This window comes from Salmo salar, chromosome ssa11, assembly GCF_905237065.1.
Source record: "Salmo salar chromosome ssa11, Ssal_v3.1, whole genome shotgun sequence".
NCBI lineage: Eukaryota > Metazoa > Chordata > Actinopteri > Salmoniformes > Salmonidae > Salmo > Salmo salar.
Window position 1 is genome coordinate 76,693,838 of NC_059452.1, and position 19,651 is coordinate 76,713,488.

Here is a 19,651-nt window from a genome sequence, read left to right on the forward strand (position 1 = left end):
CTGAGCTCTTCAGTACATTCTACTGCCAATGTCTATGGAGATTGCATTGGCTGTGTGCTACAATGTATACATCTGTCAGCAACATGTGTAGCCGAAATAGCCAAATCCACTCATTTGAAGGTGTGTACACATACTTTTGGCTATGTAGTGTGTGTGAAAATAGTTTACGCTTTACAAAAATAAAAACCCAACATGTGACAATTTCAGATTTTACCGAGTTACAGTTCATATTATTAAATCAGTCAATAGAAAATAATTCATTAGGCTCTAATATATGGCCATGTAGTGTAGCTGCAAGCAGCTGTGGCCCACTGTGCCACCATCATGAAAAATTGCCCATATTGCCCTGGGACGTGCTACTTCTGTACCGTTTCCAACGCTTGCCAAATATCAGAACTCAAACTGATCATTCGATATTATTTTGATGTAATTTGGACCATTTTCAAATTATGTTTACTACTTTAAAACATTTATTTCTCTACAAAACCGCTCAGCACCAAAATAGGTATATAGCATATATAGACGCACATCTCCCAACACAATATTTTCAAAGACTCACTCATGGCCACTGTGAGCCAATGAGCTTGCATGACTGATATTTCCTGTCCGACAGCATCCCCATGAGGCTAAACTGACTCATTCTTTATAGATAAGACTCAAATCGCTGAGTGTGTGCCAAATGTCATCACTGAGTCAAACAGATATAAAAATATGCCCGTTATAGCGCCACCGTGTGGTCGATATGAATGTGCAGCGATATGCAAGTCTCGACAGTGTATGGAACATGTCTACCAGGATTTGTTACAATACGATGGGTGCCGTGTGGCTCAGTTGGTAGAGCATGGCGCTTGCAACACCAGGGCTGTGGGTTCAACTCCCATGGGGGACCAGTACGAAAATGTATGCACTCACTTTGGATAAGAGCATCTGCTAAATGACTAAAATGTCAAATTAATATCCGTGTCAGAGTTCTGCCTTTATGTGCCAGACCACGCCAACATGAATGTTTATTAGTCATGGTGTTTGAGACGATATCCTGGAAAAACATAATGTGTGAGTGCCTGGTCCATAGATGCCATGTACCAAGTTTTGTGCAGATTGGTCATTAGGTGCCAGAGGAGTAGCGTTTTGAAATTCAAAATGGCAGAAATCCTTCATGGCAGATCTTATGGGTCCTTGAGGCAAATTTGTTCCTTGCGAGGGACCTTTATACCGAATTTCAGGACTCTAGGGGTGAGGGGCGTGAGCTTTAAAGGTTAGCATGTTCAAATCGCTTGTTACAACACCATGTGGCCAATTGGCATGGCATTGCATGAGAAGGCGTGGTCCTTAGTGCTTTACCATCAGGCAAATTCCTTACCAACTCACGTGAATGATTTTTCACAAAATAATCAATGCCAACAGATACAACAGACCATCTTCTCATAACCCTCGGCCTGTCTTTCCCTCCAGCAGTCCATCCTCCTCTACACTGTATTGACTAAGCACTGCTGACTCTCGAATAAATGATCAGTGAGTCACTCAGTGAGAGTAATGATCATTTTGTTCTCACATTGACCGTTTCAGGGTCATCCTCAATTGGTGACTCAACCTGGAGCCTTTCATCAGCCCATATAACCCGACTCAAACACTAGCAACTACATACAAGCTCTACACAAAAAAACCCAGCAAGGGTAAATAACCTTCAGACTATGAATCCCTGGAACATTTCGTTCTTGCAATGCTTTTCTGGCTGCAAGAGCAATGTAAAAGACGAAGATTGAAAAGTATGACTCACCTGTCAGAATGGACTGGTCCACCCTCAGGGTTGTGGACTTGATAGAGGTCAGTCGAATATCTGCAGGAACTTTGTCGCCAACTGTGGAGAAAAACAATGGAGGGAGAAACCGTTTAAGTACAACTTTAGCCTTTTTAAAAACAGGTCTTTGAGTTGATTATACTGATGAGGACACCTTCAGTAAATGGATTACGGCTTTACAAACAAGTTTTTTCATGTGAAAAATAGTAAACACTAATGACGTGCACAGGTAACGTCCAATTCTCCCCACACAGAGATGCACATACACGAAACCACTGGCTCACTAATATGTGCAGAATGAAGGCTAATGACATCAAACGAAACATCTTTGCTGGATAACAGCTCAGATAAAGCAATCTGTCAAAAAAGATGAATGTTCCACTGGACGGGCGGGGGACTGAAATAGAAGGCAGCTCATTGTTTCCAATAAAACAGGGCTTTGGTAAAATGTAAATCTCCCATTACCAAACAACTCTTTGCACCACTGAAATGGGACAGGAACAAGATGCTATTCAAGGCTCTTGACATTTATTAGTTACGACCGATGGGGTGAGAGTGTATCCTGCTGTCAGCCTGAAAGAAAAACACAGGGATTTCCAAATGAGGTTTCATATGATTTGATTTATTAGGATCCCCATTAGCCGACGCCAATGGCAACAGCTAGTCTTACTGGGGTCAGACAACTAAAAATACAATACAGACAAAAGATTATTCAATTTACATACAGAAGATAAAGGGACTGATAAGTTGCTTTAGGTAGTGGGGTTTGATTAAGAATGCAGAATTTAAAAGCGCTTGTTCTTCAGATGTAGTTTTACTGTGTATTTAGTCCAACTACTTCATATAGACAAAGACTGCCTACTGTACGACATGCAAAACTAGGGCTGATCCCAATTAGTCGACGGGCTGTTTGTCGACCAAGATTTGGTTTTTGTCGAGCAGTAGCAAATATCTATATTATTTTTATGGCACACGAGACAACCGTCTGATTCGTGCCCATCTCAGTGAACTAATCCATTAGAGGCCGCATGGATGGCACAGTCCAAGGGGAGTGTGGCTAAAACGTACTTCTGTCTCCAGAATGTGCTCTCCTGACAATTTGTGCACCTTCATTGTTTCACGACATTATTGTGTGAATTGTTTGCCTTGATTGTAAGGGTCTATCAATTCCACTTTACATATATCACCAGTAGTACATTTACCATTATTCCTAATCTACAATGTTTGTTTAGTTAGGGTAATTTCTGTTAATGCATTCAATATATTATTATCCCAGTCTTTTACAGTTCATTGTCAGAGTGGACACGTTTGCAGAGCAGAAACAAGATTATTTAATTCCATTTGTCAAGTTAGGCATTGTCCTTAGTTTGGCGCGCTAATGTTCCACGAAAACGTGCATATGAAAACCAGCACTGACACGCAGATAGGTAGAAATGGTAAGATAAACTGGCATTCCACATGAGAAAGGTTGCCGACTCCTCGTGTAGCCCATTACCGACAACTTCAGGAGAGGAAAGGCAGAATTTTAAAAAGTCAGCAGGAACGGGAGGATGGTTGGGTCAGGTTAAGTTTCTTCTTCTGGTTATCTTGATCTCTGGCTCCCGACTCATTTGTGTCTTATTTCAAACAGTTCACTTAAAGCATATAGTTGATTTTATTAAAACACATAAGGTGTCAATGGAAACATTTTGGGGGGGGGGGGGGGGGGTGTTCGAAAGAACAGACAACTTTCGGTCAACCAAGGTTTTTCTTTTTGTCAGGGAAAGCCCTAGGCAAAACCATTTTGATCAGTTCTACAGTGCAGTAGTTAGGGTTTAGATGTGAACGCTGCTGGGCAGGAGTCTCTGCTATGGGCCTTATGGAACTAGGCAAGAGAAGCAGCTACTTATTTCAGGCTTTATCCCTCCCAACATTCTGATAAAACCCTGGCCTTAGCTGTGCCAACTCCAGCAGTAAAGTTTAAAATGGAGCGCTATCCTCTTCATCCTTGGTGGCTGTCAAAACATCATTATCACCCGCCAGGCTTCAAACTAGATCAATCTCAACAGGACGAGATTGAAGGATGGATTGGGAGGGTAGCTCAACAACAAATACATGTGCAAAATATACTAAATATTTCCCCCAACCTGTTTGGACTCAATTTATAAAAAGCCACTGTGAAAATGGCACTAAACCAAACTAGCTAATAGTGGAGCTTGTTCCCCATATAGACGTCAGGTTGGTTAAGAGGGTCATGAATAGATGGGTAACCTACTTTTGATGACAATGAGAGCAGAGCATCTGTAAGAATAGGTCATCATTAGACAAGCTGTTCAAAACATGTTTGACAAGAATAGGATGGATTGGTGTCATCAATGGTTACTCCAAAAAAACAGGGTCACTAAGGGTAATTTCCTAATAACTCCATAGATAATTAACAGTTTGAGGAGAAAACGCACAACCTTATCCGCCATTAGTCATAGTGCAGAGCTGAGCATCACACCGTGTCCACGGATGTCGCTGTTGGTTTGGATAACCCTAACTGACTCGCCACTGCAGACAGACGTGGGGTTCTAAAAATGAAATGACGTGTGAACTAGCTTGCATTCGAGGTTGTAGAAGTCACACTCTCCATCAGCATGGAGGAAGCATTATTTAGCTGGTCAACTTTCTGAGAAAGGGACAGACTGTTGTTTCCAGGTTGAGGACCTTTTTCCATCCCCCCGGAGTCTCAAAGATCCTCTCCGAGAGAGATAAATGGGAAGCAACACAAACTTCAGCCCACAAAGGCCAAGGCAATCCTTTTCAGCACAAAGATTAACATTCACTAATGCATGTGCACGTGTTGTGACATGGAATCTGGCCTTAGCTGCAGTGGTGCTTGTGTGGAGCTGTGTAAAACTCGTTACTGCAGACCACAAGCAGAGGGGGGAAAATAAGCAGGTCATGTCACCCCTCTCCTGTTCTGGTAAACAGTCACCCAGGGCTCAGTCTACATGGGGGGGTCCAGAAACGTCAGTGGCCAGTGATCTTCCTACTCCCTGGCGAGGCTACACCTAAGCCTGCAGTTTCCTGGGTCGTTTCACCTATTCTGAGAGTCACCTGCCATGGTGGATGTGTAGTGAGAGAGCAAGGGAAAGAGAGCGCTTGTTTGATTCCTATATACAGGATGTTGTGGCTTGAAGGGGTCAAGGTTATTGCCATGGCAACAGTAGCGGTTGGTTGGTGATGGTCTGAATGCTGAAAGGGAGGGTGGTGAGGTGACGTCAAATCAGCTGGACGAGAAAAAAAATCCTGAAAGGAGAGCTGGCGAAAGAACTGCTGCTGCGGTGATGTTTTAGGAAATACCACACAGAATCATTGTTCCTGACAGCCAACTGTGGGTGAAAATAGAAACGAGGAAGGGAATCTCTGAATCAGGCAACCTGTAGCAGAGTGACCGGGAAAGCTGTTAGCGCTGGAGGATAAACCTAGGCTTGACAACTGCTAAGCAGTGGCTTCCACTCTAGATCCCGCCTGGTCGCCCTCTTCCTCTAAGGGGGGGGGGGGTTGAATCCACTCAGCCAGGCGGTTAAAGTGAAAGCCACATTAGACGAGGTGGTGAAGGCAGTCTCAGGTTTCTGGCACGCGCCTCAGCTCATGTTGAGGTCATCCCCTCCACTCGTTAGCACCACCGCTGTGTTCTTCCCCACCCCTCTTCCACCTTTCAACAATCTCAGAAGGAACTCTGCTCTGACCCCATGCTTGCAGAGAACCAAAGTCCACCAGGAGGCAGGCAAACACATTGTGGGACAAAAAGATGTGGACAGAGTTAAGAAAGTTACATGAAACCGCTCAGTCATGGAAAACATAACAGTAGGGCAGATATCTGACCATTGATGTAATCTAAAAAGGGAGGCAGGTGTTGCGGTTGGGTTTTGACCTGATGCGACCACACTGATTGGCTTGGCTGTATATAGATGAGCACCTAATCAGAGTGTGTGTGTGAGACGGACTGGACAATTTTGGTGTGTGCCAAACACTGTGCAGGGTTACTGACAAGTAAACTAATGAATACAAAACGTGGAAAGTAGGTAGGTAGGGTCTTTCTGGTAGACTTCCAAGGTCACTGAGCTCCAGACAGTGGGAGACAGCAGCTCCAGCCCAGCCTGTCAGCTCTGACACACCCTTCAGGGCAAGAGGGATGGGTGGGTCAGGGCATAAAGCGGATGCTGCTTTTAACATGGCACTTAGCGAATTAATATTAGAGTCAAAAGTCAACTCCTCTCCTTACTCACAGCAAAGAATGTCCACATACTCTGCCTCATTGGTATATAGTTACACGTTACTCTAGGATTGGAAAGTGAGGGGTTAACCAAAGCCCTTCATTCCACGTCCTTAGTGTGGTGTCAGGAATGGGAAAGGGCACCAACATTATAACTATAACATAACTCTTATAACTAACCCCCCAACCTTTTTTTTGAGGGGAAAGAAAAGTCATTTTCTAGGAAGGTGGGTGACAGAGAGCAAGACGAGGAGAAAAAAAAAGGGGGAAAGGAAAGGGCAATGTATTGGGTGACGCTGAAGGAGAACAGTCAATCTGTGAGGAGGCCAGGTCCGGGTGACAAGAGGAAGGAAGCCATGGAAAGGGTTGTGGAGCTAACACCCAGTTGGGACATGGGTACTGAGGCCGCTGTAGTCTGGTTTCACTGTAACCCTATTCTTATCCCATCCATCACACAACAACCCCCCCCCCCACACAGAGACTCAATTAATGTTGAATGACCCTCTCAATTGGTTTACAGCGCTCATGGTCTTATGTAACCACGCCAATCACCTGGTGCAGCCATTGTATTGGATTAGTCAGGGAGATGAGCAGTGTTCAGCAGGGTGGATGTGCAAGTTAGGGGAGAGACTCATCTACATCCCAAACAAATAACTTCCCTTTTTAGCAGAGCCTACTTAATCTTTTATCTCAAGCACCTGTTCCAGCGCAGCCTGGCGAGGTACAGGTAGATTTAACATCAGTGTAGGGGGAGTTCTCATGCAAACATCCTCACCCAGCGTCTATCCCTCCAGAGAGAAACAGTGGCCAGTTTTACATTGCCAACAACAGATTATCAGTAGCGTGAGCGTCAACTGCTTAGAGCTTTCTAAATGTCCCTCATTGCAAGTGATTAAGTACTGTGAAACTCAGAGGTTGAGCTCACAGCTCTAAGTTGTCTACATCAGACATTGAAACATTTACCAGCCAAGATCAAAGACTGTTTGGGTTTATCAATTGCAGTGAATGCATCTGTAGATCAATTAGCAGAGCCAATGCCAGGTGGTGTCTGATCTCGGGGTTTAGCGGTGGTGACAGGGTGACTGGGGGGAGAGGAGCAGAGATCAGGAGCAACACAGCTTTGATCCCTCTCTGCTTATCATCAGAGCACTAAGATCAAACAGCTCCATCTGCATACATGAAAGAACATGCATGCCCACTAAAAAAACACAGGAACACAAATATGAAATACAAAATACTCACACACCTAAAAACAGACAGACCTGCACCACACCCCCCCCAAACAAAGTGTGTTGTCACCTGAGACTAGTTTATCAAACCTAAGCAGAGATAGCGCATTCGGAAGGTGTACCTTCCGAATGCGCTTGACTTTTACCTTGACTTTTCCAACATTTTGTTAAGTTATAGCCTCTAAAAAATGTTTTTTCCTCTATCTACAAAACAGAAATCTCTTACTTACATTAATATTCAGACCCTTTGCTATGAGACTCGTAATTGAGCTCAGCTGCATCTTGTTTCCATTGATCAACCTTGAGATGCTTCTACAACTTCATTTGAGTTCACCTGTGGTAAATTCAATTGATTGGGGGGGCTCCCAAAAGGCACAGCGGTTCGATCCCGGGCCATATCACAAGATCGGGACACTTTCGTTCAGTCTGCACTGTCAATGCAGCACATGCAACAACGTTGATGACAATGTTGTTTCCAATTTGATCTTATAACTCCACAAGCGTTCTATAACTACAATTTAGTTTGTGTTTCTACATCTGCAAACAGCTAGTTTGTATTTTCTTAGCATGTTAAGCTAAATCGTGTTAGCCACTAATGCTAATCGCTAGTTAGCTGGCTAGTACTGACTCAGAGCAAACGTAGCTAGCTAATACAGCCCGATACCAGTGCTGGAGGAGGCCTAAATCAGCATGTTATTTGTGCAACAGTATCTTTTAAATCAAAGAGGAATAGGCGAAGCATGAATATGTTGGCTACATGAATAAAGATTTAATGTACCCAAAGATTATAGGGTCCCCAAGGAAACACGGAACATCACTTTGGTTCCTACACTGTCACAATAACTCGTCCATGGCATTTTCATTAGTTGTCATGTCAAACACTGTATCCAAAGTGCCCACTATTTTTTATATTCTAACTATAGAATTAGAATAAACATTGTATTTCCAGGATTGCAAATGTTCACCCAAGTGTTTTGATCTAAATTGCAATTGCAACATTTGGTTAAAAATAAGGCCTAGTTTTTTTATCCATATCGTGGCAGTGTGGAATTGATCTCAAATTAGTGCAGAAATTGATGGAAATGTATGAAGTTATTTTCAGTTGAAGTTAAATTGAACAGAATAAAACAAATCAGAATGGAGAAAGACCCATTGAAATCATTTAGAATATAATATTTTGGCCATATCGCCCAGCAATATATATTAGTGATGCACCGATATGACATTTTTGGCCAATACCTATATCTTCCCTGCCAAAATAAACAATACCGATTTTTAACAATTTAGCAGCCTTTTAAGCATTCTAGTACAGTTAAATAGTTAACACACACACACACACACAAGCGGTCTAAGGAACTGCATCTCAGTGCAAGAGGCATCACTACAGTCCCTGGTTTGAATCCAGGCTGTATCACATCCGGCCGTGATTGGGGGTCCCATAGGCCGGCGTACAATTGGCCCAGCATCATCTAGGCCATCAGAGTAAATAAGAATTTGTTCTTAACCGACTTGCCTAGTTAAATAAAGGTTACACACACACACACACACACAAAAGCAATTTTGTGGACATTTACTCATGTAAAACAAAATCAAAACCTATTTCTATCACTTACTTGCTGTGCCGTTTCGTTGTTCATTTGTTTCATTCTCAACCAGGATTTCTACAGAACGCTGTTTGGGCCTTTGCATGTAAAAATAACACTAGGTGACCAATCAGGATGATTGCGCATCACAATTTAACGCATTCATTAATTTACATAGTTATTACACATTGATTACACCATCACTTGTATTTCACATGTCGCAACAATTCATCAATACGTATGGTGTGATGCTGGTAAGTTGTCTCGCTGTCATTGAAAAAAAGCTAGCTAGGTCATGGATGCAAACAATGTTCTTCCCCAAAAACATAGCAAAACGACAATCTGTTGTTTCAGTAGCTAGCTAACTATATAGCTGTCATCTAAAATAACCCTAATTTATAAGGTACCGTAATTTCTGGACTATAAGCCGCAACTTTTCTCCCACGCTTTGAACCTCGCGGCTTAAACAATGACGCGGCTAATATATGGATTTTTCCCGCTTTCAAATTTTATTCTCCCAAAAAACACATTCTGTGACGTGCTCAGTTTTTTGGCGGCATGAAGCTTTCATTAGACCAATGGAATTGCCGAACGGGTTAAGGTAAAACAACTTTGTTTACGGTTTAGATTAAATCGAGCACTCTCAAACTTCCCATCATTCTGATTACGGTAGTCATTTTGTCACCCTCATCATGGCAAAGACACGGAGAAATGCATAGGATGCAGCTTTCAAGTTGAAGGCGATTGATCTGGCTGTTGGAAAAGGAAATAGAGCTGCTGCACGGGAGCTTGGTCTTAATGAGTCGATAAGACGTTGGAAAAAGCAGCGTGAGGAATTGACTCAGTGCAAAAAGACAACTAAAGCTTACTGCTAATTTTTTATTTTTTGTTACAAGCCATGTTTCGTTAAAGCCTGTGTAAAGTTAATTTGTTTCAATGTACCGGTAGGCACCTGCGGCTTATAGACATGTGCGGCTTATTTATGTTCAAAATAATATTTATTTTTTAATTCAGTGGGTGCGGCTTATATTCAGGTGCGCTCGCTCAATAGTCCGGAAATTACGGTAGTTCTTATTTGATTAATGGTGGTCGGACCCATCTATGTGAAGCTAGCCACAAAGACTACCCACAATAGTGGACTTTGCATTTAGCTTTCAAAATAAAAAAGTATGTCAGTGACAGTGACGCAAATTAATACAAATAGTAGAATTGTGGCATAATTGAATAGATCATGCTAAGAGGTTGGAATGTTATTTTTTTATTTTACAAAACTCTTAAAATCACATGAGAAAGTGGTGATCCTGTATTATACTTTAGAATTGCATTTGGGGCATACTTATTTCAATGTAGAGCCATACCTATGGATTGTGGATCAATGACATTTACGTCATTTAGCAGACGCTCTTATCCAGAGCGACTTACAAATTGACATGGGGTATCAGTCTACTCTGACACCCAAGGAAGATTAGCTCTTATTGCAGGATTCTGAAACTGAATTGAGCCACATTTGTCAACACTATTGAACACTATTCCCGAGGAAAAACCATACTGCGTGGATGTTTTGGAGTCTGATAACTCTGATGGCGTTAGGAAAGAATATATTGGGTATTGAATAGACTGATAGCCCATTTAATTGATCCCCAATCCTTTGGTAAAGCTGTACAGTGCAATATGAATGTCAATAAACACAATAGGCTGAGTGGGGAGGTGATTTCACAGTCACAGTCCTGCAATAAGAGCTACAACGCTAATATTTGCATAAACTCTTCACAAGTGTTCTGTGGGTGTCACCGAGTACTCATATTTCATTGCTTCACATTTCAACCTTGTTTAACATTATCTAGTAAAATATGGCATGAGTCCACCAATTGTAACCTTCTGCATCACTTTCAAAGGCATACTTTTATTTTGAAGGCAAATGGCAAATTCCACTTTTGTGGCTAGCTTCACAACACATAACCCAGTCCGGTCAAGCCTCACTAGCCAGATGAAGCTAGCTGGCTGCTTATTACGTTAGCAACAGGGTTAAGTAGCTGGCTAGTTATTTATTTTCATGAACTTAAGTTCAATTTCAGTAGGCGAACAAGTGGCAACCTAGCTAATACTTACTCACAAGGATTCCTAAATCAATGCTAAGAATAATGAAAATGACTGCAGTTTCTACTGGTCATTGTTTTCAGGCTGGTTGTATTGGTGCTAGCTAGGTACCAAGCTAAAGCTAGCTATCACAGAAGTTGGTCAAACAAACAATGCTTTATTACCAAAGCGGTATTGTAATCACATCGTTTGTGGCCGGTGTTTGCAGACTTTTGTTTAGCTTTGACAGTGCTACTGATAGTAGTGGTGGCACTTGGTTTGCATGTGCAAATTCAGAACACACAACATTCTATAATAGAACTGTTATTTGATGTGTATCTGTTTTAACACACATAGACCCAAACGGCATTCCATAGTATGCATGTCATTTAGCTAATAGCACTGACGCCATTACTATGCAACTCTGGTAGGGCAACATCTGAAAAATAGCGCACTTGGTCGTGTGTACCGGTGCTCGACCATTTGGCGAAAGCCAACATCATCCACAACAGAACGGTTGATTGTCAAGGGCAATGAATTCCATTATCTTGGCGTTAATGGATGTCGCCTTTATGTTGTCGCACTGAAATACTTACTCTGTCAAATGACTGCTCGATCCATACAGCAGACATTGTGGGCTAGGTTAGGAATGCTGTGTTGCACGTGTAGTGCAAAAATGTACATTGTGTCATGTACCTACATTATATTAGGTATGCAAGTCAGCTTTGACATCGGTCTTGCACATCAGGCGTTAAACTAGACATCGGGGCGATACCGATGTTGGCATTTTTAGCTAATATCGGCCCATTCCGATATGCTCATTCCGATATGTTCACTAATATATAAATAGATTGTTCATCCCTAATTCATATATAATTCATATATATGAATTAGGGATGTACAATTCCTTCGACCTCATGCTTGGTTTTTGCTCTGACATGCACTGTCAACTGTGGGACTTTTATATAGACAGGTGTGTGCCTTCCGAAATGTCATATCATCCATCCCATATATGGGATGGATGATATGACATGTCAGAGCAAAAACCAAGCATGAGGTCGAAGGAATTGTCTGTAGAGCTCCGGGACAGGATTGTGTCAAGGCACAGATCTGGGGAAGGGTACCAAAACATTTCCGCAGCATTGAAGGTCCCCAAGAACACAGTGGCGTCCATCATTCTTAAATGGAAGAAGTTTGGAACCACCAAGACACTTTCTAAAGCTGGCCTGACGAAACCAAGATTGAACACTTTGGCCTGAATGCCAAGCGTCACGTCTGGAGTAAACCTGGCACAACCCCTACGGTGAAGCAGGGTGGCGGCAGCATTATGCTGTGGGGATGATTTAGCGGCAGGGACTGGGAGACTAGTCAGGAGAGAGGCAAAGATGAACGGCTCAAAGTACAGAGAAATACTTGATGAAGTCCTGAGCGCTCTGGAGCAGGTTCTCAGACTGGTGCAACGGTTCACCTTCCGACAGGACAACGACCCTAAGCACACAGCCAAGGCAACGAAGGAGTGGGATCGGGACAAGTCTCTAAATGTCATTTAGTGGACTAGCCAGAGCCCGGAGTTGAACTCGATCAAACATCTCTGGAGACCTGAAAAGAGCTGTGCAGCAACGCTCCCCATCCAACCTGACAAGAGCTTGAGAGGATCTGCAAAGAGTGGGAGAAACTCCTCAAACACAAGTGTGCCAAGCTTGTAGCGTCATACCCAAGACTTGAGGCTGTAATCGCTGCCAAAGGTGCTTCAGCAAAGTACTGCGTAAAGGTCTGAATATTTATGTAAATGTGATGGTTTTTATTTTCTATAAATTAGCAAATTCTAAAAACCTGTTTGTCATTATGGGGGTAGTGTGTAGATTGCTGAGTAAACATTATTTTAAAATCAAGTTTGGAATAAGGCTCTAATGTAATACAATTTGGGAAAAGTCAAGGGATCTGAATACTTTCTGAATGCAGTGTACAGGGGCAGTCATGTGTGGGGTTGGTTGACAACCAAATCATCAGTTAATAGCCAGTTCCTACAGAGAGGTTTAATCCACCACTCAGTGTATTAGAAGCATCTTACCAGCCACCTCCACGATGTCCCCTGGTACAAGGTCTCTGGACTTGATCCTCTGCACACTCTTCCTGTCCTGCCGGTACACCTTGCCCATCTCTGGCTCGTACTCTTTGAGCGCTTCAATGGCATTCTCTGCATTTCGCTCCTGTAAGACAAAAGCCACCAGATTAATCAATATTATTCAGAGAACGTCAACTTTAAGTGTGGGTTGATGACAAGATCCCACACAGCATTTAGAGATGGTTCAACGATGAGAATGATCACTTGAACAGTGACCCCTCAAGCTGAGAAAGGAATCAAACCCAAGAGAGAAGTGTATCCCACAGCAAATCATTGAATACTGTAAGACAGAAATATCACAGTATTTACAATGCTGATCTGTGGCTCTCTCATCATACCTAAAAGAAAAACAATAGGACCAAAAGGAAAATATGGCCATTACATCTAAAATTGAGCCCCTAATCAAGTGTAATGAAACAATACATTCCTGGTTCATTCAACCCTGGGAATTCAATTGACTTGTGTTTTTAACATATTGTAAGTTTAACGTCAGTCAGTGTGTCCTCAGATATGGCTGAGGACTGGTGTACCCAGCCAGCGATCTGCTGACCTTAACCCTCTGTGTGATTACTCCCTGAGGGACAGTCACGGGCAGCCAGCCTGATAGCACTCTGGACAGGGCAGGTCAGGGCAATACGGCCAAAACATCTCGGTATTAAAAAAATATATATTTTAAGGTAGTATGAAGGTATTTTTAGTTTTTGAATAATAAAAGTAATACATTTGCTTTATGAGTAGTGAGTGATCCTAGGGTGGCAACACATACATTCTAAGAGATTTCAATGAGTCTTTCTCCATGCTGATTGAACAGTATAAAACAATTCAACCAAAATAAATTTCAGCACTTTAATAATTTCTGCATTTCCTGCACTCAATTGCAGTGGCGGAAAAAGTAATTGAGGAAAAGTAGATACATTAATAGAAAATTACTGAAGTAAAAGTCACCTCGTAACATACTTGAGTAAAAGTCTAAAAGTATTTGGTTTTAAATATACTTAACTATCAAAAGTAAATGTAATTGACAAAATGTACTTAAGTATCAAAAGTAAAAAGCATAAATAATTTCAAATTCCTTTTATTAAGCAAACCAGATGGCACCATTTTCTTTTTACAGAGCCAGGGGCATACTCCAACACTCAGACACAATTTACAAACAAAGCGTTTGTGTTTAGTCAGTCCTCCAGATCAGAGGCAGTAGATGACCAGGGATGTTCTCTTGAGAATTGCGTGAATTGGAACACTTTCCTGTCCTGCTAAGCATTCAAAATGTAACGAGTACTTAGGTGTCAGGGAAAATGTAAAGAGTATAGTATTTTTAGGAATGTAGTGAAGTAAAAGTTGGCAAAATTAAAAAGTAAAGTACAGATACCCCCCAAAAAATTACTTGCGTAGTACTTGAGCATAAATTAAACTCACCAGACATCACAGCTTAGCAAAGAGGGACAGAATGTCGTAAAGCATTACAGAGCCACACACTGTACTGAGCGACTAAGGTGTGTTCAGAGGCAGTGTAAACTGAGTAACCGATTGTCCACAAATAAGAGCCAAGAGAATGTTGCAAATTACAATGTGTCCTTTTGAAATGTGGGTAATATACACTAAGAACAACTCGCTACAGGGTTCCATGTCTAGACAAAAATGTCATCCTCTTGTTTGAGGAATATCTCAGAAATCCACACGATGTAAAACCATAAGGCAAAAAAGACTGCTCTATACTCAACTCCAGTGGCCAATGACACTATTGACCAAAAAGGTATAACTAAAAACAGAGACTGTATGAACCTGCTTTAATGGGATTCCCTCAGACTGTGGGTGGACATGTACCAAACAGGACAATTTTTTAATTTAAAATAACCTCACCACAACCTTGGCCTGTGCCTCAAGATATTCATTGTCAATCTACCTCACTAACTAAATTAAAAAAGGTGATGAATCTAGGTGTTAAGAGTGAAACACAAAATGCTATGATAACACATTTAGAATATGTTAAACCTTCCATCCTCCTACACTAACTGGCCTGTTTCCGCCTCGCTTGCCGAGACGTCCGGCATTAATTCACTGTGTTCTTTTAAATATTGCGTTGCCATCCGCCAGGCTGATGCTAGGGAGTCCCTGTGCCCCAGGAGCAGGAACCACTCCAAGATGGTCCGCTCCTGCCTCTGCTCCAATTCAAATTGAATTTTTTTTTTTAAAACACAGCAGAAAGCAAGGTAATTAGGCTGTGTGCCTCCAAGCCTGCTCCTGCCACCAAAGCGCACAGGGCCAAATCAATAATCCACTCCTCCATGACCTGCCACATTATCCCCCTGGGCTAAGCCAGAAATCCAGGGGAAAGCACACGCAGAGGCATACCAGTACAACCATACAGGTTGTGCCATTCAGGGATAAAAAAAAAAAAAATAAAAAAGGACCAAAGACTGAGGGAGAACTTGGCCTGTGGTAGGGGAGGGGGGCTGGGGTAGGCCAGGGCTTCAGGCCAGTCAGGGTAATGAATGCAGATGAAAATAAAACCAAGGAGAAGAAAGTGGGACGAGGGTTTCAGGGTGACCTCTTCTCACTCTGCTCCAGGCCCGGGGCTCCAGTGGGATGCCTGCTCTATCTTTAGCCTTAATGGGGAGAGTTATCTAGCTCTGGAGTTTTACATTGAAAACCATTCATATAGGCTAATCTTTTTTCCCCTCATAACTGAAGTTTCACTATCCTACTTCATCCCCCTCTGCATCTAGAGTTATTTTTTAAGTTAATGCACCTGGCTGGCAACACCATCACACAGCCATGATTCAACCGACTGACTTCAACTTCTAAACTAAATAACTAAGGTTTTAAAATGTGGATAGCTACATGCCCAGTGTATAGCTTCCTTCTCCTGTTTCACAGAGGACAGAAGAATAGCCTCTGGTTCAGCTCGAAGCTCGGATCTATTTTTAAACTGTCTTTTTGTTCATGGCATTTTCTCTCCCCAAGGTTTGAAGGATCGTTTGGACAGGCAGGCATTGAACTGGCCAGAGGACGTCCACGGGGATCCCTCCAAACCCTCTTCCTGGCATCCAATCCCTGCCATGTTTGTCAGGAGAACCAGCTCAGTGGCCAATCACAGGCAACTAATGGTCGTCACTGACTGGAGTGACCCAGAAGCCTTGTCAGCAAGGGAAAAAAACATCTTTGCTAGCATGTGTCTATCATTTCAGTTTAATTCACACAATCAATTCTCTCAATTTACAGTGAATGAGGCAATCATTTACATTTTAGTCATTTAGCAGACGGTCTTATCCAGAGAGACTTAGTACATTTACCTGTAGATAGGAGAGTAGAGATGTGCTTCTTTCCCTTTCAGGACGATATGATACGCATCTAAATACATGGGCTCTGATACAGGAACAATAGGTTTTAGTTTGAAACGATGCGATTCACTAACATTTTTGCACAAATTTCCCATTATAAATTACAATCTGCTGCTGATGGAGCTGAGGGGCCGGGCCTCTTTTAGCTGGATATGTCTGAGCTGACTAGTGTGTAAATGTATGCACCTGAGCTGAGCCGTAAGGTCTTCTCCAGAGACACTAAGTCTCTAGCACTGTCAGATTAGAGGCCCCACTTTCCATCTGAAATCACCACCACCCATTAATTGACATGCCATTTTCACAGATTAAGTGTTTGAGCTAGTAATGAATCAATATTTATCGTTTTCAAATTAGCTATGAAATAGCCAATGAATATATAGCACAACTAGGGCTGTTGCGGTGACCATATTACCGCCACACCGGCAGTCATGACCACAGTAACATTTTCACGGGACGTCACGGTAATCTCCTTTTAAGCACTCGAAATGTGTTGGTAGTACCTAGCTCTAACAACCATATGGTTGCTAATGGCCTGGCACTCAGGGCTCTAACGTCCCTCTAACTACTCTGACATCAATGCAAATGAAAATCGCATCAAACACTTATCAAAACAGTATGTCCTTTGAAAACTCACCTCACTATGATTGAACTTGTTTCTTCAAATTTATGAACAGGTTGAAACAGAGTGAAAAACATGGTCACTGTGGATGTTTCAAAGCCTAACAGAATGAAATGGACAGCGCTTTCTAAGGTGCTTCCATTAAATAACATCCAACAAGCATAGAGTTTATGCATACGCATAGGCCTATGAGCCCAAGCCTGAAAAAATCCAGAATTAAAATAATGATTGTGCCGTTATACAAAACATAGCCTAGCGCATTTTAAACACGGCAGAAAAATAAAATAACTGTTTCGTTGTGATTTTTTTTCTTCTTTTCTTAAAACCTTAGGGCTAGGGGGCAGTATTTTCACGGCCGGATGAAAAACGTACCCAATTTAAACAGGTCACTACTCTTGCCCAGAAAATAGAATATGCATATTATTAGTAGATTTGGATAGTAAACACTCTGAAGTTTCTAAAACTGTTTGAATGGTGTCTGTGAGTATAACAGAACTCATATGGCAGGCAAAAATCTGAGAAAAATTGAACCAGGAAGTGGAAGAAATGTAGTTCTTTTGAATCCCTTGAGAAACTACAGTGACATAGGGTTTACGTTGCACCTCCTAAGGCTTCCATTGGCTGTCAACAATCTTTAGAAACTGGTTTCATCCCTCTCCTGTTACCAGGCAGAAAATTGTGGCTCAGTCAATCAGTGGCCAGTCTGAGGACAGGTGTCTCGTGATACGCGTGCACACGAGTTCGCTGTTCGTTATTTTTCTTCTGGGATGAATACCTTTTGTCCGGTTGGAAAATTATCACAATGTTACGTTAAAAAAAATACCCTAAAGATTGATTGTAAACATCGTTTGACATGTTTCTACAAACGGTAATGGAACTTTTGAACTTTGTCTATGGATTTGCGCCCACGCCTCATGGCATTGTAATAGTGTTCTGATGGGCCAACAAAACGGAGGTATTTGGACATAAATGATGGACTTCGCAGAACAAATGAACATTTCATGTGGAAGTCCTTCCGAGTGCATTCCGCCAAAGATCAGCAAAGGTAAGAAAAGAGATTTGTCGACGCCGTGGTTGTAGGCTAACTGTATAGCTTAGCATTGAAGGCTAAGTTCTGTACTCAGAATACTGAACAATGTGCTTTCTCCGTAAAGTTATTTTGAAATCTGATACAGCGGTTGCATAAAGGAATAGATTATCTATAATTCTTTAAATAATTGTTATACATTTTGTCAATGTTTATGATGAGTATTTCTGTAAAATGATGTGCACATTCACCGAAAGTTATGGGGAGAAAACATTTTCTGAATGTCACGCGCCAATATATAAAAAAAATATATATAATAATTAAAAAAGGGGTTTTTTGGATATAAATATGAACTTGATCGAACAAAAAAAAATGCGTGTATTGTCTAACATGATGTCCTAGGAGTGTCATCTGATGAAGATTGTCAAAGGTTAGTGCCTAATTTTAGCTGTATATCTGGTTTTGTGACGGCTATCCGTGCTTGGAAAATGGCTGTTTTTTTTTGCTAAAGTGCTATCCTAAAATAAACTAAATGTTTTGCTTTCACCGTAAAGCCTTTTTGAAATCGGACAATGTGGTTGGATTAACGAGAAGGTTATCTTTAAAATACCATATAATACGTGAATTTTAATTGAGATTTTTGTGTTTTGAATTTCGTGCCGTGCCCTCTCACTGGTTGTTGTCCAACCAATCCCGTTAACGGGATTTTATCTCGAAGGGGTCCTCAAAAGGCTTCACTACGTTTCCCCAAGCACGGGGTAAATGCAGGAACAGGGTTGGAGAGCCCATGGCACAGAGAGCTTGGGCAGAATATAACCCGTTGTGCAGCAAGTGGTGGCATGCTCCTTAAACAGTGGTTGATGGAGTGAAATTACCGGAGTGGTCTGAAAAACAAACCAGCTGGAAAGCGGCCTCCAGTTACTATTCAAGGTTATATGGATGTCTTTTTTCCCCTGCCCATTTGATAATGGCCAATTCTAAATCAAAACAAATGTACTTGTTTAGTAAAGACCTGATTAAATGTAGAAGTGAAAATATGAACAGCATGTGCAGCCTGAGGCATGGAACAGAGCGCAAGCTTTTTTTGCTACTTTCTAAATCATCAATAGCCTATAGTAACATTGTGCAGCCCATATACTGTATGTTTTGATTTCTAAGACATTCTGAAGTTTGTATCATTCAACTCTAAATGTTGCCAAATAACTCTAAATCCAGCATATAAGACGTGTTCCAAATGATCACGTTTACACTCAACATAGCCACTTCATATGTGCACTCGCTCTGTAATGGGAATAATATCCTTTCTATTTTATTCAGCTAAGTTCAATTAAATTAAAATCATAATATGAAATAATTGCACGGGACTTAAGCATATCTTGTTTGCTAAATGAACAAGCCTAAAGGCATGGCACATAGTCAGATAACATACAGTAAGAAAACTCATTCTGTTCTTCTGAAATACATTTTCTTTATGTTTCTTTAGCGCTGTCTAAAATAAATTGATTCATTGTGATGGTGTATATTAAATTGATGTACATGTGTTTTTTTACATGCAGATGTTCCAAAGGCGCACATCAGTGGCTTGTATGCATGGAGGCCGTGTTTATGTT

General features: G+C 41.6%; 1 protein-coding gene across 1 annotated transcript in view; it reads right to left on the bottom strand.

The window, feature by feature from the left end:
- Positions 1-19,651, bottom strand: part of LOC106563153 (sarcoplasmic/endoplasmic reticulum calcium ATPase 2) — a 45,924-nt gene that overhangs the window by 12,304 nt on the left and 13,969 nt on the right. The window contains exons 5-6 of the mRNA XM_014128416.2: positions 13,001-13,139; positions 1,778-1,858 (exon numbers count right to left, since the gene is read on the bottom strand). Coding sequence (XP_013983891.1) covers positions 1,778-1,858; positions 13,001-13,139 — 220 coding nt within the window. The remainder of the gene's footprint in view (positions 1-1,777; positions 1,859-13,000; positions 13,140-19,651) is intronic.